Source organism: Lepisma saccharinum, chromosome 22, assembly GCF_977018435.1.
Source record: "Lepisma saccharinum chromosome 22, izLepSacc3.1, whole genome shotgun sequence".
Lineage (NCBI taxonomy): Eukaryota > Metazoa > Arthropoda > Insecta > Zygentoma > Lepismatidae > Lepisma > Lepisma saccharinum.
The window spans coordinates 19,629,113-19,656,323 of record NC_139250.1 but is presented as its reverse complement, the minus strand read 5'-3'; the positions used below and the strand labels follow the sequence as shown (position 1 = coordinate 19,656,323).

At 38.1% G+C, this 27,211-nt stretch overlaps 1 protein-coding gene across 2 annotated transcripts in view; it reads left to right on the top strand.

The window, feature by feature from the left end:
- Positions 1-27,211, top strand: part of LOC146004960 (tRNA (guanine(37)-N(1))-methyltransferase) — a 33,371-nt gene that overhangs the window by 641 nt on the left and 5,519 nt on the right. Inside the window, exon 2 of one of the 2 annotated variants that reach the window (XM_083144033.1) lies at positions 7,084-8,876. The exons of the other annotated variant lie outside the window; for it this stretch is intronic. Coding sequence (XP_083000159.1) covers positions 7,089-8,576 — 1,488 coding nt within the window. The 5' untranslated portion in view covers positions 7,084-7,088 and the 3' untranslated portion in view covers positions 8,577-8,876. Of the gene's footprint in view, positions 1-7,083; positions 8,877-27,211 lie in introns of those variants that run through there. 2 annotated transcript variants of the gene reach the window in all.

The following is a 27,211-nucleotide window of genomic DNA, read 5'->3' as shown; positions in this document are numbered from 1 at the left end:
TTACTATACCGGAGACACCTATCAATGATTTATTTCACAATTTTTTACATTGCTAACGTACTATTCTGCATTGCGGAACATTTCTTTAGGTGAAATAATGAATTTCTAACGAAAATAATGTCTATTTCTTACATTAACGAGTACTTACTGTTGTTCCTTATTTCCCACAAACCATCCATGGGTAGCCCCAAAAACGATTGACGTTAGCCCAGAAATTCACGATAGCCCCACGAAACATCACGGGGACGAGGTATGCCTACTAGGTTAGGTTCCATTAGTACTCCTTTCGTTCAATTTAGCATATATACGGACAACGTCGGAATTACAAATTCCACGGCATCTTCCACACCTGGCAACAACTTCGCGACGTATCCTCGACATGTCATCTTGTAGCAGCAGCAATAGCACGTCGGAAATAGATTTTCGTAGAAAACCACATGCATTCGCATTAAAATGGATCGAAACTAGATTCCCGAACATCAACAATGCTACAGAAAATGATTTGCGGAAGTACTTTCTCCTGTAAATTTGAAGAAATCCGTCTCCGGTATAGTAAAGTGTTACCCAATTTTTACATGGATCGATTTTGATGTACGTCTGTTAACACATACTGCGGAGTTTTAGCGATTACTTAAGATTTGTTCAATATATGCTCACGTGGTTAGGTTAGGCAGGTTAGGTTTGGTTCCCTTAGCATTAAAATAAAGTCCCTAAATGCATTCTACTAAGGTTCCGATTTAGTTCTACATTCATTCCCATGCTTCTACGATATTTACTGTCGCTTTTCGACGGAGAATATCTTGTCCATGAGAAGTGCGTAAGGTAATTTTCAAGTTGTTTTTTTCAACATAAATAACTTTTTTCGAGTCCAAACAGTGCTCATTACTTTAAGGAAGGTTCAAATTTCGTGTGGCAATGATTTCCAAAATTCTACGATAATTAGTCTTTGTGTTAGGAGAAATCATAAAACAAACTGAACCGTTACCGCCAGCTGCCACCTCCAGAGCATGGTGCTGATCAGATCATATCACCTCTCAAATGGTCCAAAATTGATAATGTGTGCAGCCCTACCCCACATCTCCTAAATATGCCTTCTTGGCAGGGTGCTATAGGCACGGATGATTTCACCTATTCACGCAAGCACACACACAGGCAGACAGGGAATTTTAAGAAAGCACTCTTTGAAAACAATTAACACTTGAAACAAAGGCACGGGTTCAAATTCCGAGTACAGTATGAATGTTTAGGACAATCCTCATCACTACCATGAGTTCATTAGCCATTTATATTGTCGCATCTCAATTAAAATTCAAAAACCAGAAAAGACATGAAATGGCAAATTATGTAGTAATTCTTGAAGCTTTCCTGGTGGCGAATAATGAATAAGTTCTCTCGGGATATCAGCCAGGTGATTTCTGGAAAGCTTCCGAGCTTTTGTTTATGTAATTTGACCGTTGTACAGTTTTTCACTGTACTTTGACAAAGTACAATACACCAACCCCTTCTCGAATATACAAATTTCAGATTGTATTGATGAGTTCTCTACTTGCGGACAAAAGACTAGTGTAATTAAAGATAGTAATGCTACTACAATGAAAGTTTTTTTTGTTTTTTTGTACGTAATTTCATTCCTTACTGGAGAAAAAGGATACTTTTCCAGTAATTCGTCCACGCACAAAACACTCAATTTCTCATTTTATAATTAATAAGACTTGAAGTCATAATTATACAAAAATATAATGGGTAAGATTTGTGGTGTAAATATTGTCATTACACCTCTGAGTTTCTCGGTCGAAATGCAGGGTCAATTCCTCCATGTAGGAAGTTAGGAACTTCCTACAGTTCGTATGTACTTTTTTCCAGTCTCTACTTTTTAGGAGTTTAATGCATGTTATAAAATTATGAGCGCAATGTATGTACGATTGTCTAGGTTAGCTACTGTCAAGAGTTGACTGATCTCACATGCTCCAGCAGTAGCCCAAAGATGGTAGTTACAGGCAGTGCTCGAAAAATTTTCTTCAAAGCTAGGTGCCAGCTCTGAAAATCAGGCACCAGGAAACCACCTACTAGCAATTGTGCATACTACAGTAGGTATGTTTCAAAAGTCTCACAATTCAAACTTTGAAAATGTATATCATGAAAATCGTAAGAGATATTTACACCGGGTTCTCTGCACTAAACTAATCTTGTAGGCTATCACTGGGTTCATAAATGTATGTTAGCATATATCTAAATAAAGGCAATTACATTATTTTAAAAACATTGTTCATTTGCTGAAAGCATCTGAGAACTAATTTTCAACCATAAATACAACTCTTAAACAATTTGTGGGATCATTTGTTGGTGTTTGGTTGTAAAACAGTTGCTTTGTGAGGTAGCTACAGCAGAAACAGGGCATTTTTGTTGGAAAACTTCTTGCACATGAGTGTAAGAATGAGTAGTAAAATACTCTTCAGCAATGCACACGCGCTGCTCCAGAGAATACGCCATTCTGAATCAATTAAAAGAACAGGAATAGTAGCGTCGAAAGTGAGCGAAGAGAATTCAGTGTACCCAGAGGCAGACTAGGATTCTCTCAAGACTCCAATTTCGGCACAAAATCTTGGTTTATGAATTTTCACGTAAATGTACAGCCAATACTTAGACACCTGTTTGCGACTATTGGCAATATTTCGACCTGCTAGTGTTGCCATATACGAAGATATGTCCCAAAAATGGCACTTTTCGCTCAACCCATAAAATCGCCAGTCAAAAATTCATCAAATGTTGCACATGACAAATATTGATCGCAAATGACAGACTGACATGGCATCAGTCATCAAATGTCTGATTATGACACCCTTCGATAATTTCTTACATATTTTTCTTACTCAGAAGTTCATTTCTGGAAAAATTTGAATGGTGCTTTCAGTCAGTTACTAATTTATATAATTTTCTGTATGGAGTGAACTGATAATTTTAAGCATTGATATATATGTATCTCTCAATGGATGAGGCTTTATAGTGCAGAAAACCCGGTGTAAATATCTCCTATGATTTTCATGATATACCACATTTCCAATGTTTGGGTTGTGCGACTTTTGAAACACTCTGTATAAGATGCTGAGCATCAGGGTATTCAAAACATCGCTAAATTTTTTGAGAAAGCAGGAAATGGGGTGTTAGGGGACAAAGGGTAAGAAATTGTTACGGACTCTCTGGAATGCTCGCAACGTTGATAAAAAAAATCATGTGCTAACTTACGCTGTACTGCAATTTGAACTTAGAATCTTCAAAATTTCGTACATATTACAGCAAAAGATCACAGTTGCAAGGCTGAAATTTTTAGTCGCCATGGCGACCAAGATTTTTCGAGCCCTGGTTACTGGCTTTAATATTGCTCTCTGTGTGGTCATCCTACAGACAGATGGGTGAGGAGTGGAAGGGGCAGTGAAGGGAGGGGGGAGGTTGCAAAAATCGGCAAGGGCTGAGGAACCAGCAAGAGTTTCCTAAATCAGCAATGCCAACCCAGCAAAATGGTACTAAATCTAGCATAATCTTCAAATGCCAGTCCCTTGGAAAGGGAAATCGAATTCAAGAAATACGTTTTCAGGAATGAAAATAAAATTATCTCCCAACTCTTATTTCTATTTCACCAGCAGACATGTTTCAAACAAAAGGGAGTATCCGACCCAGTGGCAAGCAAGCTTTTTTACAACCATGCCACAATCTACCCTCTTATATTTTCTTCATCCTGTTCGATTTACAAGGGTCGTTCAAAGAAAAAGTTTCCATATGTTGCAAAAAATGTATTTCTTAAGTTACAGACAAAAATCAAGTTGCACCAAGTAGCATGGTTCATTTTCACTTTTCAACATAATTTCCAAGGCGGCACAAGAATTTGTCCCATCGTTTCACAAGTTTTTGAAAGCCATCTGCAAAAAATTCGGGGTCCAGGGAACTAAGAACACTTTCCACGGTTGTTTCCATTCCATCGACGTCCGTTTGAATTCTGGAGTGTAGTGATGAACGAAGCTCTCATCCTGAGTCACAATATGGCAAAGAAAGTTGTTCCCTTCATTATGGTACTGGGTCAGAGAATCCAGGCAACATGACATACGCGTCGTGAGATGTTCTGCATTGAGTTGTCGTGGGACCCAATGCGATGAAACCTTCATGTATCCCAATTTTTCGTGGATAATTTTGTGTGCAGTCCTGATGGAAATGTTCAAATCAGCGGCTGCTTCACGAACCTTGATTCGACCATTGGCCAAAACCAGTGCATTCACTTTGTCAACCAATGTTGCGTCACTGACAAATAGACAATAAATATTGCAATTTAAATATAATTAGATGCGTAGATGAATGATCGATCAGTGCTAGAGTAGCTACTACTCAGTGCACGTCACTGATTGTAGCAACTTGTTGTTTACACATATTGAAGAGATGTAATGGATACTGCATCATTCTTGCAAAATGATTTTACTGTCCCATACATTTCCACATTTGTGTTTCACCGCATTTTTTTTCTTCGTGTTGGTGACCGACCATAGCCCTTGGAAATTCCGACTGTAACCTGCAGTCACGCGGACATACGAAGGATTTTTTATCTGGGGTTGGGATGTAAACAAGGCACAAAATTCCCCCATAATTGTGTTGTCCCCTCAAAAAATCACTTTTGGTGAAAGTACATTAATCTCGTAATCATTTAATGGTGTTTATTTGGCTCTAAGAAAGGAAACAAAATATTACTGATGGGGTGAAGCTCATACAAAAGGAAATGTTATATGTAAACTGTAAACACACTTAAATTTCTCTTGATTTAAATTCAATAATTTTTAAAGGTAAGCATTTTGTGCAGAAAAATATACGAATGATGTTGCAATGTAAATAGTGTCATTATCATTAAAATAATTGCCAAAAATCAGCTACAAAGACAGACTATAAAAAAATATTTGAAGTTATAGTATATAGTACATCCAGAATGTTTTATTTTCACTGGAATTAATCAAACTATTCAAATATTTAACAGGACCATTTACTAGAAAATGCCTTTCTATGAAAAAACATATATCTATATATATGATGTCAAAAACCATGCAAATAATTTTAAGTGTGTTTTTTTTATATATAAAAATCAATTTTTATCCACCCTTGTACATAAGCATTTTTTTCATGGCTCGATTTCTATTTATGTCTGTTAACACCTACTTTGGAGATTTAGCAATTACTTACTGCATGTTTGCTTGAGAATGGTTTTTCACTTCCGTATACTCTTATATGATTCTTCTTTTGCAACCAACCAATAGTTTACTATTGTCTTGGTTATGGACTACTGCTGCCATCTAGGTCACATTTGTGGTGTGAAGGGGTTTTGAAGTTAGGTTCGCCAAGTCAGCTGTGGAGTACTTAGTATTCAAATAACATCTCTAAATGCTATTGTGGTTAGGTTAGGCAAGTCAGGTGCGGGGTTCTTACTCTCTTTCTTTCTCCCCCCTTTCTCTTCTTGATAAGAGAAGGTCGCTCTCTTTCCCTTTCCTTTACCCCCCACCCTCTCTCTCTCTCTCTCTCTCTCTCTCTCTCTCTCTAGCTCTTTTCCCTTCATTTTTCTTCCTTCTCCTCTCCTCTCCTCTTTCTCTCTCTTTCTCTGTATGGTTTCTCTTCTCTCCCCCTTCTTTTTTTCCGCCCCCTCCTCTCTCTCTCTCTCTCTCTCTCTCTCCCTCTCTCTCTCTCTCATTGTGGAAAGAGGAAAGGGTGGTAGGGGAAGGAGGCTGGAATTTCCATAAATGCTTTCAACATCCCAACATGTTTATGTTGGTCTCAAGCATGAAACCCCTTCAAGCCTTGTCGGCAGTAGGCTGTGGAACACTCATGGATTGCAAGCGGTGATATTTGAGTAAGGTACCTTTTACATCTTCTTTTCGCCAGTAAATAGGACTTTTCAGAACTGCAAACAGTTGTAATTACTTTCACCAAGTTTCACATTTACCGTAACAATCATTTCTACAATACTTCATTTTTCTCCTATGAAACTTTGATGTTAACAATATGTATGCAGAAGTATACCTATTACATAAATGCATATGTGTACCCCCTTTAATCCTTGCTACTACAATGGAGCTATTAAGATTTAATTAGTCCTATCGAGCCCAAAACTACTTATATTTGCTGTTTTTTGGAAAAAGGCAGACTATGACATGGCATTCATCATCGAACCTGGTGCAGATGTATGCCAGATCACGAATCATCATGCTGTACATTCGGGATTTCAGATACCCAAGACTATGTAGGCCAACACATTCAAGTGTGGCCAAACCTCCAGATTATGTCCACTTACAGGCTTGTGTGGAACTTGGCAGAAAACATTCCGAACAAATAGTGTGATTTGGCTTACTGGGGGAGGATTTTAATCCTATGTTAGCTGTCATTTTTTGTAACATGGGGAGACTTGTAGGGTACACCTGTTTCCCAACCCTTTAACTATCTTTAATGTATGAAATAAATCGTAAATTATACTGCTCTTGCATGTTGAATGTTATTTTTTGTCGTTCTTCTAAGATCAGATGCAATTTTCTGTTGCATTTCCTAAAATGACATAATATTATAAAGTTAACGTCAGTCTCATGCTTGGGAGACGGTGGTCGTCCCTCATGTGCGTAAATACAGAACAACCAAAGAAGTGTCATGTTAACTTTCGTCACTAATATAATATACCTACGTGTTCTCCCCTTCCTCACTAACCCACTTCTGCATAACATCTGAATCTGTTTGTGTGCTCTGTCTTGCCCACTTTGATATTTTTTGCGTGTTGCACATTAAGTCCTCCAAGCATGTGACAAATGTTAATTAACTTTATAATATTACGTGCCTTAGAAGTGCAACAAAACAACACAGCTGAGCTTAGAACAACGATAAAGAAAGAAAATCCAGCTACACATAAGAGCCCATGTGTATAGTTCACAGTGTTGCAATCTCACAATGAATATCCATGCCTATGGAGGGTAAATAAGAAGACAAAAACATTACTTTGCTTAAACTTGCCATTACTTTTGTGTGAGCATGAATGCTATACGATTGTTTTACACGGCTGTTTCTTTTCTACAGCACTGATGCTTCGGATGCGATATCTATCATCCCATTTGTATTTTGGAAGAAGATGCAAAGGATTGGGACTTATTGCTACATGTGCAACGTGGATCACTACTTGTCAGTTGGTACACTTTAGAAATATCTCAAGAGAACTGGAAAGGACACTACGTACATCTAGGATGTCTCAGTTATGTGAATTACCAAATGTACGTGGCATGAAGAAACTTGATAAAGAGGCATTTACCAAAGTGGTTAGGGTGCCGGTGCTAAGAATAGAGGAAAACTTGATAGGCTCTGCTGTAAAACATTTGAGGAAATATCTTCTCAAGCTCGATAAATTTAAACCCGTGCAAGCATTAGATCATGACACTGAGATGCGTAGAATGAAATGCATATTTCTTAATCCCCTCCTGTGTTCCTCATTTGATAGCATTGACGAGAGGGCTAGAGATGGTCTGAAGAAAACTGGTGTTAGTGAGGAACAATTTAGCACTGAAGATCTCAAGTTAACTTACGATAACTGGAAGGCTGATGAGATACTGAAGGCCATTTTACCTGAAGATAAAGAAAAAGTGTCAGGTTACTCAATAATAGGTCATATTGTTCATCTAAATTTGCGTGATCATTTGTTGGATTACAAGAATGTGGTTGGTGAGGTTCTGTTAGATAAGGTAATTGGGGCTAGAACAGTTGTGAACAAAACAAACATAATAGATTCCACTTATCGTAATTTCCATATGGAAATTCTTGCTGGGGAGGAGGATATGAAGGTGCAAGTGCGTGAAAATTTTTGCGTGTTTGAATTTGATTTTTCTCAAGTGTATTGGAATCCTCGCTTAAGTACAGAGCATGAGAGAATCTTGAAGATGCTTACTCCGGGGGACATATTGTATGATGTGTTTGCTGGCGTGGGACCGTTTGCCGTTCCCGTTGGTAAAAAGAAGTGCTCTGTTTTGGCAAATGATTTGAATCCAGAATCTCATAAGTGGCTGCGGCATAATATAGAGCTGAACAAAGTCCAAAGCTATGTGACTCCGTTTAATAAAGATGGAAGGGATTTTATAAAACAAGACGTGCGCAAGGATTTGATAGAGAGACTGAAACAAACTAAGCAAGAATCACAAAATATTCACATAACAATGAATCTGCCAGCCTTAGCTGTGGAATTTTTGGATGCGTTTATCGGATTGTTGCCAGGGGAGGATGTTTCTTGTCTTATAAATCATCTAACAGTTCATGTGTACTGTTTTACGAAAGAAGAAAACCCTGAAACAACAGCAAAGATAATGGTGGAGAGTGTCTTGCAGTGTGACTTGGGCTCAGACATTAAGAATATTCACCATGTGAGAAATGTGGCCCCTAATAAGGAAATGATGAGAGTGAGTTTTCAGCTTCCAGAACATGTACTGCAGGGAAAGCAGTTGAATATGAACGTGCCTGTAATTTCAAATGAAGAGGTCAGTGTTGATGAACCTAGTTGCAAGAAGACTCGCATTTCAAATAACTAACGAGGAGTGTTTTCATGTTTGGGGATTGGGTGAACGTTAGTTTTAATATAGATTTTTTGTTCTACTGAACAAAAACTTAAAGTATCATTATTACTGTGAAAGATACATGCATGTGTATAGCCTGGCACAGCTCTTGGATGAGTTACAGCCACTCATGTTGATTAAATCTTGTCATTTCATTGAAATTCATCTGTTTTAGTTCTACTTGAGGTTAATTTTAATAGCTGATGCTATTTATGGGAGTCAGACAGTTTTGGTTCCAGGTAATATTTGTGCCACACACGTAGGCACCAAGACATTTTGGTGCAAGCAACATATAGCTTTGCGTACTGAAAGAAATTAATGTTATTTTAAATTGATTGCTCTTTATTACTTTCCTTACATACAAGCAATGTTCCGTGGCAAAGTTATGGGCAACACCTCGTAAGTAGCAAACAATATTTGTCTTATCATATACAGACACAACAGTCTGTACTTCTTTCTTGGCCGAATATGTACATGAGTACATATATTTATGAAACAATATACAATTACAGTCTTTAGAACAAAGTACAACAAATGGAACATTTACCTTTTCCAGTAATTCTATGTATGTTTGTCACGGGTTCAATACCCGGTGGAGGCAAATAGTGGTTCGGATCCCACTTTAAACTGTAGGTCCAGTCCTGATTAGCCTTACTGTGCATAAAGTGGACTTAAAACAACAATTCAATCAATCAATCATAGGCCCGCTATTTATGTTTGCATCATGAACACTTGCATCCCATATTGCACTAATGGTTGTTTGAGATCAGTTGCTAATCATGACCTTTCTTACTGATATTACACTTGTCACATTGCATCTTCAAGGTGGCTTTAGTCATTAGTAGAGCCTGAATGACTTACATACCCTTTCCTTGGCCGGACTCTGTGGCCGAGTGATTAGCACATCGTGCTGCGAAGCCAAGGGTCCTGGGTTCGAATCCCGCTCGGGCTTGGTTGTTTGTGAATGTCCATTCATCAATTTCATCACTCATCCCCATCTTCGCAAATTAGCCAAGAGGCACAAAACGCGAAGTAAAATAACCAAATTGAGTGAAGTATATTACAAATTTTCCTTTGAGTTCATATTCTTACATAAAATGTGGTGTGGACATCAAGGGGAATGAAGCAGCCGGTGCTTCCGCCGAGAACATTTTCCGGGATACCGGGACATTTCTTTAAAAAAGGGGACAATCCCGTATATACGGGACGTCTGGCAACCCTACGTTAGCCACTTCTTTGGACAAGCCCAGAGGAGGTTCTTGTTCGTAACTTTCTTGACATTTGTTGTGCAGGGTTAGTCTAAGTATTGGTAACATAACTTATTATTGATATTCCCACTTGTTGAAAAAAGAGGTAATTTCATACAAAATAAATTAACTTTATTTCTGTTATTATTAGCAATAAAAATAACATTCTACCTTTTTGTAACTTGGAATGACTGGTGCCTGGTCAACCCCTCCTCCTGATGCCCATGCTAGGCAGCCAGGTCATGTGGTCATAAAGTCAAACTAAATGATACATTAGGAAGCCAGAATACAAATATTTTGCTGTACGCAAATGTAAAGGACTTTTGATGCTACATATTCAACATAATTTTCCAAACTTAAGTTGAGGATACTTTAAAACATTGAATGTAACTTTCAAATAGTTCAATAAGGAGTACTTTTGAGGACATGTTTCCTGTGTTGAAGAAGTTTTCTCGGAATATCAGCCAGGTGATTTCCGAGCTTTCGAGAGCTAACGTCACTCGAATCTTCAGAGATGGAAGTCACACCTGCATTGAAGTCACTTCAATCCCTGCAGATGAGTGATGTTAGCTCTCGGAAGCCTATCCAGAAATCACCTGGCTGATATCCAAAGAAATTTTCATCATCATTCGCCACCAGGAAAGCTTCAAGAATATGTCACATGTGTTAAAATATGAATATCTTGTTTCATTTATGTGCATGTTCACATATTAGATTCAATTATATTATTAGATTCCATTTACAAAAGAAGAAAAAAATACAAAATTACTCTCGTTGTGTGAATGTCGATGTGTAGACATATTTAATAAACCTTCAGAATATGAAGATAATTGGAAATAAGCAGCCTTTTTTAAAAAAAAACTCTACTGCTTATATGTATGAATCATACATTAAAGTTTTTTTTTATATGAAATTTAGAATTGAGTGTCTTCCTACATTATAGAGATAAATGAAAGCTGAAGGACAAGATAAATGCTGCCAACTGATGTATTTTCATTCGTTTGAAACAGTTGGGCCAAAAATATATTTTTCTCATCCCACTTCCAACTCTAATTGCGTAATGAGTGGAGGGTGAACTATTGTAAGATTTACAACACAACTTCCCACTGTTGCAGGAACATAATAGTACTACATTTTATTTTTGTGTTCACTTCAGTTTGTTGTGAGGTGCCATAGGAGCTCTCCCAATAGAAAGTATTGTGTAAAATTTAATCTTACTCCCTTGTGGATAGTAAATAGATCTTTTTGAGCAGAGTATATAGTCGTAATAGGTGTACCTGTACATATGTATTATGAATAGTAACCTTTTTGGATCAGGTACCCTATTCTACACCATCGAATTTTCAAAAAAAAAAAAATTTCCTTTATGAAGATTGTGATGCTAATTGTGAATTTAAAAAAATTGGAGCGCGGAAAGAAGTATTTACGACTGTACAGCCGTTTAAAGTTGAGATTTTGTCATTTGAAATTGTTGAGTCCAAATTTATCACCGATTTCAGGCTCCGCCCCTAGGGTAATTGACTTACTGCCTCCTACCGCTACCCTGGCCCCACCTTTATTTATAGAGTCCCATTTAAAGGCATGTTAGAAATTGGCCGGAGTCACCTGCCCCCAACACCATTTCTCACTGTTTTCCGTATTGACACATGAATATACCAAAAATGAAGGCTAAAATTAAACCTAAGAAGATAACTTACCTCTTTTTACCAAGGCCAGGCACTGAATTGCGGGTCAAAGTTAAATTGCAAAGTCCAAAAATGAAGTAACTCCTATTACAGCATCTTGAATAACGTAGTGTGGAAAACTACCCAACAAACTAGTTCCCCAGATGGATGAAAACATATGGCAGTGCGATCAGTACGAGTGCTAATTTTCTTATGAAAGTAATGTGGCTTAGTTAGTTTTTGGAATATATTGTGTAGATTTGTTTGTCTTGAAATGCGGTACGTGAATTGATGGAAACAGTTATATTTGTGGAGTGATTTGCAGTCACGAAATGACATTTATTTGGAAAGAAAACTAAAATAAATTAAATAAATAAATAATTAGCATGCCTAACACAAGAAGAAACATCACAAAGTGATTCCGGACGTCAGGTGTTGGATTGTGTACTAGAGTTTTATTTTTCTGTTATTAGAATATAAATAGTATCCTGAGAGACATTTCATACCGAGGCAACAAACCACAAGTGTCGCTTGGAAGCGAGCAGTCCGTAATCAATGCAGCCTTTCGAACCGTAGGGACACAAGCTCTGACTGCACCGTTTCCTCAAGGAGATTTTACACCAAAGTGACAGGCGACAAACGATATGAGGATTTCACAACAAAGTGACACGGATCCTTCTGTCCAAGGCAACTTTCATACTGAAGTGACACATGTTGCTTGGAAACATGCCAATCAAGAGCAACATTTCACATCATAGCGGCATGACGGGAAGCACAGGCCAGCGTTCGGTTGGTGAAATCCTCCAGCGATAAGTGCCGCTTGTTGCTTTTGTGCGCAATCTCCCTAAAGCAAGACACTCATTGCATCGTGCATGTGCAAACAACAAACCACGGCAACGTGTTGCAAGCTATCGAGGAAATGGCCCAGTTTGAGCGACGCACAAGCGACACGTGTGGCTTATTGTGTAGTCTAGATGTGTTGTTGTAATGTGCGGTTTATCATGTCGCCTATCTGTTGTTCGCACAATTAGCAGTGAACGCTTGCTAATAGACTGAAGGTACATGTCGCTTGTCACTTAGTTGGGAACTCCCCCTGTAGCGTGTCGCTTCGGTCTGAGTACCTTTCCTTTAAGGAGCTTTCCGACCGAAGTAACGAAGTAGCATGCGAATACGCCATATGAACGTGTCGTTTGCTGTTTGGACCCTCATGTGCAATGAATGCTGTTTTACAGTCTGGAAGTGTGCGTCACTAGTGTGACAGTGTGAACATCCAGTGTCGCTTGTCCATTGGTTTGAAAGTTTCCTTACACCCATGTCAATGGCACTAAGAAAGTTTTGTGGGGTTCCCCTTGTCGTTTCATGCAATCGTCATTATCATCATCGCCGCGATTAGTTTAAAGCGGAAGAAAGGAGACAGTAAATATCAAAAATACAAATGCTTCAGTGTGTATATCTTTAAAAGAAATGATAATAATAATAATGAACCTAATTCATACACACAAATTTAGTTGCCAAGAGCATTCCACGCGTATTTTTTCTCCCGTATTATTAACGAAAGTATGACGATAACAGGACGTGGTCGACTGTCTAGAATGTTCGTTAATATCTTCGCGACCACCACTGTGCCAAATATCATAGCAATTATCACATTCATAGAAATGCTTCATGTAAAAGAATCAGACGTTGCAGCGAAAACTCCATTTACTTCCATTATAAGCAGACGAATGCCATGCACGTGTACCGACACCAGTGCCTCTAGCGGTATCATTTTCGAGTGGTACCAGCCACCGATGCCATAACTGCCGTTTTCCATACTACGTTATTCAAGGCGCTGTACTCCAGGGGGTGCTCGTTGCTATGTGAAGTACGTATGCATTACGTCATCTGGGAGGATCGGGTTTGACCAGGGGGTGCTCGTTGCTATGTGAAGTACGTATGCATTACGTCATCTGGGAGGATCGGGTTTGACGGTGCTCGTTGCTATGTGCAGTAAGTTTGGTGCGGGGTTCATTTAGCTACTAACACTTCGCAAAAATCGGAACAAGCAGGTTATTGATTTTGTCGCATTCGATATATTTTTATTGTATTATTTCTCTTGAAATGAGATTGTTTTGTTCATTCCACCTATAATCATGCCTAATTGTGCAGTAACAAGCTGTGAGAATTATAACCAAAAAACTAAAGGAAGTTATATAAAATATCATAGATTTCCAGCTGATAATCGTGTAAGTAAACAGTGGTTTCGTGCTTGTGATCGAGAACATAATATTAATATTAAAAAAGGCGAGAGTGTGCAGTGTCCATTTTTGTAAAGAAGACTATGTGCGAGATCTAAGAGCAGAGCTTCTGTGTTTGCCAACAAAGAAAGTACTGAAGCCAACTGCAGTGCCATCACTAAAATTACACCATATTACTTCAGTGCAAAATAATAGAGAATGTGGTGTAGCAAATTCTCCTGAACCTTCCTTTTCAGAACATGAATCATTTTTAGGATGTGCTGATAAAGACTGTGGAGATGTACGCTACGAAAGGTGTGAAATAAGGAAACGTTCCTTAAATAAGCTAAATACTATGTCGCCGAAAAAAATAAAAATAGACGTAGGTACAGAAACTGCTAGCAATATTTCGTTGTTGGAAAACACTATTCATCGCTTACAGAAGAACAACACACGTTTACATAGAGAAATTAATAAGTTAAAGATTAAGAACAAGCTCTTGCAACTTGCTTTAACCAAAAAAACTAAACAAGTTCAAAATCTTCAACATAACCTAACCGACAATGTAACAAGAAAACTCACGAATATGTTGGGGAAAGTGTTCAGTGACGCTCAAATACAATACTTAGTACACGGTAAAACGAAATCCGTATGGACTAAAGATGATATAAACAAATCATTGACTCTTCGTGCCGTTTCAAAAAAATGTTACGTTTATTTGAGAAATACAGTTGGTATACCTTTACCTGGACTTTCTACGTTAAGAAGATGGGTGTCGAATTCATTTCGTTGCCTGCCAGGTATATTAGGTGATGTTTTGCAATTGATGAAATATGTGTGAACTCTCTCTAAATGTAAATCACATTACACTAATAATTTGTTTAAAAGTTTGTTTTATTTAATTTCGTATTAATTATGTTCGGGTCTCTGAGTTCCATATTTTCGGAAATTTTACGTACAGGAGGATGAGGAAGTAGAGTGTAAGATTGGCATTTCGTGCTACAAAATTTGTGTTGTAAATAAAACCCCAAACCTTGGAAACGCAAGTCCAGTTTGTAATTTCCATAAAATGTTAATTTTCGATATCAAAGTGAGGTTGTACAAGTTACCGTGCTGATCAGTTACAGTTGTGTGAAATCGTTTTGTGTATTAAAAGCTATAATACGTGGTGCAAGCGAAGAGCGAAAGTGTATAAATACGAATGCAACACCCTTAACAAGCCGAACCTACTCGAAACTGGATGCTAAGAACACCAAACCTAATTCACCTAACCTACTAATTCAAAAGTACAGGAAGAGATTTACGAACACACAGAAAATTTAGCTCATTGATAATATTAAGCAAAGCCAAAAGGGAGATGCAAAGGACAACACGGTAAGCTCACGTATAGTCAGGAGAATGTTGCCACTATTACTGCATTTTTTTGTTTTCAATTCCATGTAATTTATATTCCTTTGCGGTGGACAAGCCAGGTAATGGTAAAAATCAAACAGTACGAGGGTCACTATTTATATTTTGAGCCTTGGCAACACTGATTGAAGTTAGGCGCGATTTGACGTTTGCACGGAATCGTCTGGCATTATTCACCATAACGTACTTCAAATGTTTTGTCAATAGCTTCATTTGTGTTGTTTATGTTGCCTTGGAGATTGCGCGACAACAATAAAATGGAAATAACTCGTGAACGTTTTCGTGCGATGATTTTTTACGATTTTCGATGTGGATTATCAAGACAAGAGTGCATCGATCAACTTACTTCCACATTTGGCGATGAAGCCCCATCCTTTGCCACTGTGAAACGCTGGTATAACGAATTTAATCGTGGCCGCCATTCGCTCACCGACGAGATTCGCGAAGGTCGTCCAAAATCAGTTGTTGTTCAAGAAAACATTGATGCTGTGCAAAACCTAATACTGCAAGATCGTCATGTGACATACTGTGAGATTGAGGCAACCATAGGCATTAGTTCCACCAGCATATATAAAATATTACATGATCATTTAGCTGTGAGAAAGGTATGTTCTCGTTGGATCCCACACAATTTGACAAAAACTCAAAAAGACGCTCGCGTCAATTGGTGCAAACAAATGCTCAATAAATACAATCGTGGTGCTTCAAAAGACGTATATAAGATTGTAACAGGTGACGAATCATGGATATATGCATATGAGCCGGAACGTAAACAGCAGTCGACTGTATTGGTGTTTCAAGATGAACCCAATCCAACAAAAGTTGTTCGCGCTCGAAGCACATCGAAACAAATGGTGGCCTGTTTTTTTCTGGAAAACTGGTCATGTGGCAACTGTGCCTTTAGAGGAACGTAGTAGAATGGTCATCTCTGAATGGTACACAACAATTTTTTTGCCAGAGGTGTTCGGTCAAATACGGAAAACAAACAAACACGCCGTCGGATCATTCTTCATCAAGACAATGTCAGCTGTCACACATCTCGTCTAACAACCGACTTTATGAACAGTCAAAAAAACGAATTGATGGGTCACCCACCGTACAGTCCTGATTTGGCACCCAATGACTTCTTCTTGTTCCCGAATGTCAAGAATAAATTGCGTGGACAACGATTTTCGTCGGCGGAAGACGCCGTTGATGCGTTCAAAAACCATATTATGGAGGTGCCTCAAGAAGATTGGAAAAACTGCTTTGACAAATGGTTCGAACGAATGCAAAAGTGTATTGACCATAAAGGAGAATACTTCGAAAAATAATAAAGCAGTTTTCAATGCCAAATTCCTGTTTTTTCATTGTTAGGCTCAAAATATAAATAGTGACCCTCGTAATAATGCCTTTGAAGATAGGTCGTGAGATGTAGAAATTTCATGAAGTCCCTAACATGACAACGGCAATCTACTTCTGGCATACATACAGTCATATAGTACACATGTACCGAAATCTTGTCATGCGATTTTATGTGTAATGAAGAGATTATCACCCTGCAATCTAAACTTGGGCCAAATTACGAATTCAAAGGACATAATTAATTCTTCAGAGAATAGTTTTTCTATTAACTCTGTCCATTTAATTGATAATCATTAATTAGATTTAACTTGATGTTCACTGACATTAGGTTAATAATGTTGATAATTATATTTCTTGTACATGTGACATTTAGAACAGGTTAAGATAATATATCTGAAGCATAAATGAAAATATAGCAAATAAGTTACAAGATATCACAATAAAGGACTGTACAAGGGTATGAATCGTTAAATAGTAAAATTTCATTTTTGGACTATGTCTTGGATTTTCTATTACATTTACAAATACATTTTAGTCGTCTATAACCAGGAAAAACTATTCTATATGCCGAGCTCGTGGCACAAGTATATAGTTAGTCAACTACACCACAAAGAGCTTACTGTTTTAAAGACAATTTTCCACGAAAGGAGAGTATGACATCCATTGTTTACACTGAGTAGAAAGGTACACAATCATCCACATTATATTTGTGAAATATTAAATTGAACGAAGTAGTAAAACTTCATTAATGGGCATTATATTTATTTCATACAATGCTCAATATCGTGTACATAATGTTATAAAACCGGAATATACATTTTATTCAAGAAGTGTAATTTCCTTTACTGTCGTTAGAAGGCAATTACTTGACATTTTACTATCTTGTCTTCGCGATTAGCCCAAAGTGGCAGAAAAGCGGAGTGAAACAAATAAACAAAATAAATCTATGAAACGATCATTTCCGTTTTAACTCTTTCATTCATGCAATTCTATTTTAGCATGTTAAAATTATAGTATACTATGATTATAGAATGAAGACATGGTAAATGAGAACATGGGCAACTATCTTTGTAACACATCGATCAGAAAGTTTGAAAAGTATGGATTTTCACAATACGTTTGTGAGTTTTCAATTATGTTACTACTAGTGCCTCCCCGATGGCGCAATGGTAGCGTCATTGCCTTGTAATCGAGGGGTCCCGGGTTCGATACCCGGTGGAGGCACAAGTGGTTCGGATCTCACTTTAAACTGTAGATCCAGTCCCGATTAGCCTTTCTGTGCATAAAGTGGACTTGTTGAAACACCAACTCAATCAATCAGTCATGTTACTAATCATTAAAGGAATGCCTCAATACCATCCCGAAGTTTCGATAATTAATAATTCCCCCTCAAAGTAATAAAACACTTTCCCTCTCTGAACCTCGCATAGAAATTATAGCGGCCGTTTGCTTCGGCCAAGCCCCGAACGAACATAACCGAAGGGGCCCCGAGCATAACCGATCCTCCCATAAGACGTCACGCGCTCGTGCATGATCGGCAATTTTCGGATGGCGCTACCTTATATATTAAGTTACCTTGGCTGTACTCCTATGTTGAAAGTCCTTGTTGTTCTTTTTCACAGAATACCACCATCCATTCCCTTCCCATCATAAAAATAAGAATTCGCAAATTATCCCATCCCACAAGTCATTTAGAAAAACAACCCTCCCCTTTACGGCCTGCAGTTGCCAAAAAGAAATTCCAATTTCTGAAGTCGCATAAATGAAATCCAATGTCTGAAATGTCCAATCCGCCAATATATCACACAAATAACATATCGCAATCGCAAATGTACCCATTGCAGAAGTCAATCATAAGAAGAAAAAGAAAAAAATCACACGTCCGCCTGTGACATGAATCCATCATCCGCCATCATAGAAGTTCTGAAAAATCTTTTTGACGTTAGGCAAGGAATTTTAATTTTATAAAAAACGTAAGTTTCGTAGCACGTAGATCTAAAGAAATAACTTCCGCGCTATTTGCAAACACTGTTTGTTATGAGGAACTAAATATTTTCACGAAAATATTTGAAATGTGCCTGAAATCGAGGGTGTAGAAAGGGGTACCGGAGCCAAATTTTTAATTCTAAAACAACTTGTAGGTTATTAACATTTTTCTCATGTTTTATGACATCAACACTTGAGTTTCACATAGATGCACAGGCATATGAAAGTTTGAAGTTGAAATAGGCTAATCAGAATTGCGCATACAGTTTTAAAATTGGAATCCAGACCATTATCCCATAGGTACACAAATACACGCTTATAAGGCAAAACAAATTAGTCATCAGAAGTACTTGCCTTGAAGTTCTTAAGTATTTGTTCTTGTTGACAAAAATAGTAATATATTGTTCAATTTGTGCGAGAAGATGTTTGTAAAAGGGGAGGAAATCTACATCACAATACTTGTTATTTTTTGTAATTCTTGCCCAAAAAGTCAGTTTAATGAGCTTTTCATGGAACTTCACAGATATTGATACAGCAATGTTAATCTAATTGCAATATTTGGTCTGCAAAGTAATTATTTTGCAAGTAATTTCATTGTAAATTTTGCTACACATTAATACGATCGTATCAAAAGTGTGCTGTATAAATTACATAGTACTATTAAATTTATTGGCAGTACAGAGAACTGCAAATTGTCCATCAGTGATTCCATTTTTTTTTTCTACTTCCTATGTTGGTTTAAAATGTGTAATTCTGTTGATGTGAAGCAGATGTTGCCATCTGCTTATTGATGATTTTATTTGAATCCATGATTGTGGCAAACACTGAATGAAAATCTGATGGACAATTCGCCTATCTCGTATTTCTTTTCCAGTTGGGTGTACAGTCAACCATGTCCGTATTTAGAGGGGGGTTAGGGTTTAACCCCCCCGAAACTTCTGTCATGTTGGATTAATGGAAGTTCAGAAACCAAAATTTGTAACACATTTTCAAAACTTGATTCGCAGTTTCACAAAAACACAACAGGGATACAATGCTGAAATGATCGAGCTAGAATTTTCAAACATTTTGAATTCTGAAATTTCAGCGAAACGAGTTTAATTCTAACAGCTCACCTGCGACCAGGCACGTATCCAGAAATTCTTTTCGGGGGGGGGGGGGGGCTAAACATATATATATATATTTTTTTTACAGGGTTATAGATAGAACCTCGCAAGGTTTAAGGTCGATGGTGGCGATTGAGTTCCAAAAAGGTTGGGGGGGAGGGGACATGAAAAGTTTACTTTCTCTTGGTAGACAAAGGTTAGCATTAAAAAGTCATAGTGCAGGGCCAAAAATGGAGAGCAACTGTCTCCTAAATCTGCCACTGTTTAAGCTGCTGCTTTTTTCTCTCTCCAGAACGTAATATCTGAACATATTTCATCACTCGACTCCTCTGTTGCAATGTACGAACGTTGTGTTTGTGCCAAAACGATCTCAGTATGTGTATGTGTGTCCATTTCACGAAGCCGTTATGCGATGGACAATCCATTCGATTCCAGGTTTGGATATGATCCTTTTTGGTGTTGTCGCCTGCCTTCGAAACGTAACCTTAATAGAACTCCTAATTTTCCATCCTTGTAACTTGGATCTTCAAGATTTAGGAAGAATTCAGACCGAAGGCACACGCACGTCGTTTGCAATGAGTGACCCAATCAACAGAAACTTTTCACACCGTAGCGGCACGACAGGCTGCACAAGCCTGTGTTCGATTTGTGAAATCCTCAAGCGACACGTATAGCTTGTAGCTTCGGTGTGAAACCTGGTGGGTCAATCTCATTATCACCTTGAAACGGCAGCTCGTGTTTACTACAGAAGAAAAATATCTTGTCAACCGGTGGGAATCTCCTTTTTCTGTGCTTGTTAATTAAACAGGCAACATCTTACTGTTTGGCATACACATGAGATGTGCTATGCAGAAATTTTAGCGAAAAATGCAGGCTCCACCAGACATAGCATGCCATTGCTCTACGGCGAGAGCAAAAGATCAAGCGAAGCCAAGGGTGACTTGGTAAAACAAAGAATGGCACGGGAGAGACCCTGGTTTTGGAGTCATGGTCGAGCTTGCTTTTTCCGCTAAAATTTCCGCATATACAACATCTTGCTTTCTCTTCTCGACATTCATAAAATTTTCGGCCTTCATGGCTGCCCCTTTGTGGTATTTAGTGTTTTTCCAAAACAGTTGACTTAAAAGTCCTTTTTTAACCCACGAAACTCTCGGACAGCATACACGAAACTTGGTCCGGTCACTAATAAATCGTCACTCAAAACTTAGGTTTTCAGTCGATCTGTGCAGCTTATTCCTTTTTTTAAAAAATGATGCTCCAATGTCCATTACTGCTGAAATATTTAATTTAGAGACCTTCGATCTCTTCAGCTCATGATCCGAAACTAGCACTACACTGTCGGCAATATCTTCAGCTTTGAACCCGAACCCGAACTTGTACTAGTGGTAGACGTCAGCACTTCCCAGCAAAATGTGTCACTAGTCCTCCCCCCCCCCCCCCGAATCTCTACATCTTATAAAACTGTCAATGGACACTGACTGATCACTAATCGACTGTCACCATTACTCCTGAAGTCTTATTAAATCATTCTGTTGTACAGACCAACTGTGAAATTGAATCCGCGTGTATATATATCCCTATTATATTCTGGAATGTTCCGCACATAAAATGTTTTGTTAATACTGCCAGTAGTTGGACTCCACCTCATATTCAAGAACGTTCCCTCTCGAGCTTTTCAGAGAATTAGTAATGCAACTAATCACCCGACTCATGGCGCTACCTTCAGCAGTGCTTTGGTGTGCAACTTCCAAATGCTGACAAATCTTGAAATAATGCTCAAGTTCGTTGCGACAACACCGAAAGAGGAAGAGAAGTTCACATTCAATATTATCAATAACAGAGTTATCCCTCACGGTTCTAGAACATTCTCCGCCTTTCCTCGATAATTATCTCTCTCCAAATTATAATCACACTATTTTATTTCACACACACAAGCCAAAAACCTCATTTTATCTAGTGTAAATCGAAAAATTTCGGAGGGGCTCGAGCCCCCCTCTGGATACCTGCCTGCCTGCGACCCCTTCATCTTCACTTCTGCTGTCCTATTTCCAGTGCTGTTCCTGGATCAGACTGAAAATTTCCTTGTGATTGTCTCAAAATTTCCAATGGTAGCACTGTTAAGCCTTGTTTCCATGTTAATAAAACATTCAAATGCTGACCAATTTGTATAAATTTATTGTATTAATATAAAAAATATACACTAGAAACGTGACGTTTCCACGTAACGTTCAGCCAAAGATTTACAATAAATTGATCTTTTTTAATTCATTGTGAATCTTTGTCTGAAGAACACCCTGTTAGAGGGTGGAAACGTTACGTTTTAGTGTATATTTTTTTATACAATAAATTGGCCTTGCTCAGCATTTGAATGTTTTATTTTTTACCAAAATTCCAGTTCCAACTTTTTAATTCCTTGTTAGGTACGGGTTTCAATCCCCCTTGTTAAGAGTTCAAACCTAGGATATCCAGCTTGATAGCGCTTTACGTTCACTACACTTCACCCAGTGGTCGATATAGTATATACATTTAATCTATATGCGGTCCCATAAAACACATACTTGTATAGTGGTTCTATGTAAAGCTGTTTGCTAAGTATAGCAACAATATGAGCGTCGGAAAGTGGGATCGACTGGTCCATAGAACCCCCTTCCCCCCTAATTGCCAGCGTTTATTGCAAGTTACAAAATAGCAGAACGTTTGTTAGTTTTATTGTTAATAATGGAAATAAAGTCCAGTTAGTATTCGAACAGAATAACCAAAGGAAAACGACGTTAGATCGAAAAATTGAGGTTACAATAGAGGCACCAGGTTGTGTTTTACCATTTAATCCAAAGAATAACTGGTTTCCACAGTTTTCAAAATTCCAAATATTAAGTTGTATGTGAATGGTCAAATAACATAAACTTTATGACTAAAATTTCTCCCTTACTTTTAAAGCTTTTTCCTGAAGGTATCTAAAATTTAATAACAAAATGTAACTGTGCATTTCAGTACACACTGCATGAAACGTAATAATAATAATAAAAACATTTGTGCTGCATATTCACACTTCTGATGGATCGAGTAGAAAAGTCTCCTCAACGGTATAAGGACAGCAATAATAATAATACGTTTGGAATAAGTTAATTATAAAATTTTGATAATTATTATTTAATAATTATTATTGTTATTACTTCTGTTATTCAAATTTCTTGTGACATCCATGGGAACAATTATGAGCAGCGGCGGCTCTAAGGGGAGAGCCGCCGTTCCACGGCTCTACCCTCAGAAGAAGAAAAGCACTTGCTTCGCCATAATAAAGCTAAATTAATACATTTACGAACAAGGAGATTCGAATCTTACAACCGTTCGAGCTTACGGCCGCCTCAATTCCTGCGCCGCATCCCCAGCTGTTCTCTCGCTTGCTCTGGGCCAGAATAGTGTGGCCTTTGCGCAGAGGCATGAAAAAGTCTCCGCAGGAAACGGGAAAAGAGGTGGTAGCCATAAGAGAACCAGCCGTGCCCATTTTCGGCTGGCACGACGCGTGAGCTTTCACATTGTGTTGACATAGTTGCAAACTTCATAGAGAAGCGACTACTCCTGACCGATTTGTACGATAATACTCGTTGGGGAAGTAATTCGCGAGAAAGATACTTTCCTGCTTACTTTGCAAGAACGAACGTAATATCTTCCCCAAATTTATATAACCATTCAGATAGATGCGTCTAAAGAGCCATCCAGACTTTTTTTGCTATCGATTTCTTCCCCGTGCTCTGACGCACACAGACATTTACGTGCTGCAACTGACGTTGACAATATTGCAGACATTTTCTGTAAAAAATAATTGTCTAAATATCAAAGGGAATTCGCATCACCAGGGGATTTTTTACTTTAATATTTGTAAACAATCTCACGGAAAATCTATCGGTATAAGAACTTCCCTTGAAGATATAATTCAATTTCTTGCATTGAATTTTAAAAATTGTAGATCCACAGTTCATTTAGCAGATAATCATATTTCAGTTGTTAGTAACACCGATTGTTGATGTACCGTCTGCCGTGCTGGGGTTGCAAATTATAAACAAGGCAAGGCAAGAATACCGTGTTCGACTCAGTGTGTCTAATTGTTCAGTGTTTTTCTTTTTAGTGAAGTAAAAGTGTCAGATAGTGTGCGAAAGGAAGGGTAGTCAGTGAAGATGAGTCAGTTTAGAGCATTATTACATACAGTTTTCCAATTACTATACGATATTAAATTAAAAGTTAAACAACTTTTCTGTCCCACGCCAGATTTAAACATCAATTCTATTTTTATTTTTTTTCTAAAGTGGTAAAGGTAACAGGCGTCGAAATTTGATAGAAATTCTGGCCGACCTCCGGGAACAACATGCTACGACGCCGTGGATCACGGTTTCGAATCCCGGCCTGGGCATCGGTGCTCATTGTGAGTGTTCACTCATCCTTATCTTCGTGATTAGCCAAAAGTATTACAAATGCGAAGTAAAATAAACCAATCTTAGGAATTCTAAATGTTTGTCTGCAATTTTAGTAAACAAAGTTCCATTAAAATTACCTCTTTCATTAGATTTCTATGACACTAAAAAAATTAGCGAAAATTTTTCAATTTCTTGATCACATTAGCGCTACCCATCATACTAGCTGCCAGCCGCCACTGATTGAGTGAACCCCCTCCCCCGAAAATTTTTCCTGTCTACGGCCATGCAGTCAACGAAGTTAGTGATAAGTTGTGTTTTATACAGCGTATATTGATACATTTGTATGTTGAATTGTATCTTCTGCAAATATGCTGTATAAAGAAACAAACTGCCGGAGTACTAAGTGAGATGAGTGTACAGTCAACGGCAAAGATAATAGTAGGCATAGGCGCCGACTCCAAGGGGCTTGGGGGTCTCGAGCCCCCCCCCCCAAATGTTAATTATGTGGGGGCAGAGCCCCTCAAATAATTTTGCTTAAGAGGATCTAATGTATTATGTTGCTTCTCTTTTAAAGTTTACTCTGAATTGCAACATGAACTTAACTTTAAATACACATTTGAAATGTTCTAGACCATCAAATATTGGGGGGGGGCTGAGACCGCTAAACCATCAACTTTGGGGGGGGGGCTATGAACGGAGACAGCAAAACACATGACTTATTACTATATACTAAGTATAGAATTATGAGTATTGTTAACATTTTTACTAAAAAGAGTTTCAAAATAACGAGATGATATGACAATTATACCAGTATGTTGTTTACTTAATTCTGAACAATTTGAGGTCGTAAACACGACTTTCAGGCAATGATATGTACGATATTTAGTTATCCTCGAAATCTCTTTCTCGAGTCCAATGAATAAGGGGAAGATAATTCTAAAGTCTTTGAGTTTATTTAACACTGGCTTGCAGTAAAGTACGCAAGGAAAGATTATGAAAAGTCTGTATTGAGAAAGCGGGAACGGCTATGATCAAATGCATTATTGCTAAAGCACGGCGTGCTATGTGTCTATTTATTATTGCAAAATTAAATTTAAAAAGTAAAATATTGTAGCAAGAACAAAAAAGTAAAACTATTTGCCTGCGATTTGTGTTAGCATTTATGTAAAAAAATTAAATAAAACTGTTAAATATTGTAAATATTCGCTATTTTTATGGGTACGTCAATACTAAGGTTCTTTGCACCCGTCACATGTCCTTTCTTTACAAGTCTGTTGCGGACATTAAAACACACATGCCCTCGCCGGGACTCGAACCCGACACCTCCGGATCAAAGCGAGTTGAGCCGACCACCCAACACGCTCGGCTACCGAGGCACTGCTTAAAAACTGCTATACGAAGACGTAATTTTTATTTTTAAAAAGGGAGGGAGTGAGTCATTCGTTCATTTATTTCAGTGATCAGAGCCCCCCCCCCAATAATTTTGACAAGTCGGCGCCCCTGATAGTAGGTAAATTGTCCATCACTACTTTGTCTTTTGTATTCTACTCCTGTGTTGTTTTAAAATATGGAATTTTGTTGATGTGAAGCAGATATTGTCCTCTGCTTATTTTCGTTTTTATTTCAATTGATGACCATCACACTGTGGAAAACAGACTAAAAATGATGGACAATTTGCGTACTATTTATTTTGCCCTTGGGTGTACTACATAGAGGATAGGTTGACATTTTATGCTTTCAACGTACATCCAAAAACTGCCATTTGTTTGTTTGTCTCTCTCTTTTAGATTACGTGATTTCACAGCTTGACATTACTTGTTGGGGGATTATAATGGCGCCCTAGTATGTCGAACGAAATAATACAACAAGTGAACAGAAGTGCTATAACTGTATAGGTTAGAGATTTGTGTGTGGATATGGCAACACTTGCAGTTGCGATTACATGTAGTTCGACGTGATTCCGTTTGTGGCGCTAGGAGCAGACGAAACTCCTTTCATAATATCCCAGGAGAGGGTGACGTGATATATATTCAATTCCTTGAAACTGCACGGCAGTGGCGAAGCGGGATATTTTTACGTAGTCATCGCAAGACTTGCCAAAAGTCAGGGTCAATCTTTCAAACGTGTAGCTGGGGGGGGGGGGGGGGTTGATTCCTACATTGATAGTGATAACAGTGTTCGTACAGACGTGTGAAGTTGAGATTGCCAAATTATTTTTTTTCTACGGAGTATATGATCCTAGAATAAACTTTCTTAAATTCTACCCGAAAAATGGAAAAATTGTTAAACACCTCTCTCCGAAATGCGGGTAGTAAAATTTCCGAATCCAGATTTTAACTTTCCGGAACCCTGATGTTTTTGACCATCCCTGGTGTGAAAGTATAATTAGGGAAAAGGATCTAAGTATGTCTGTCACCTCAAGAACAAAATTCTTGATCAGTCTTGTCATTCCTAAGCATAGTTTTGAGTTGTTTGAGTTGGTGTTTTAAGTCCACTTTATGCACAGTAAGGCTAATCGGGACTGGACCTACAGTTTAAAGTGGGATCCGAACCACTATGTGCCTCCACCGGGTATCGAACCCGAGGGCCCTTGTCATTGTGCCATCGGGGATGCCTCCCTAAGCATACACAAATCAACATGAAGTACTTCGTGTTGTGTAAAGCAAGAACATTATTTTCCGAAATCGATATTTGAACCGCAGGATCTAAGAAAAAAATTGAAAAGGAGAAATACTATGAAGGAAATACAATGGATACAGAACTGCTTTTTTCAGTTCTTTCTAGCACTAACCGTGGGGAAATTTATGCTTTTGCTTATATTTTTTTTCTATGTACCATTACTTTCATGTATTCTGTGTAAGTTGCGTTGCGATGCTCTTCAATGTGTTTTGCTCTTAAAAACAAGAGCGTTGCATGCTTTAGGCCTGTCTGAGAAGTTTCATCTTGATGACGTCACAGAAATCCTGCCGTGTTTGTAAACAAGGGGGCTGAAAAAAGGGTATCTTATGACCAGACCTTCAAGAGCTGGGAAAAGCGGTAGAAGAACCTTGGATTCGCAGACCTACCTGTTTCATGGCGTCGTGTGACTAATTTCGCTCAAATATGCGAGTATTCTGACTTATTTTTTACTTCTCTAAAATATTTCAAAAAGCAAAATTTTTATTATTTTGCTTTGTCATCGCCGCCTCCGGGGCACGGTACACTCCTGTTCAATAAAGTGTGCTAC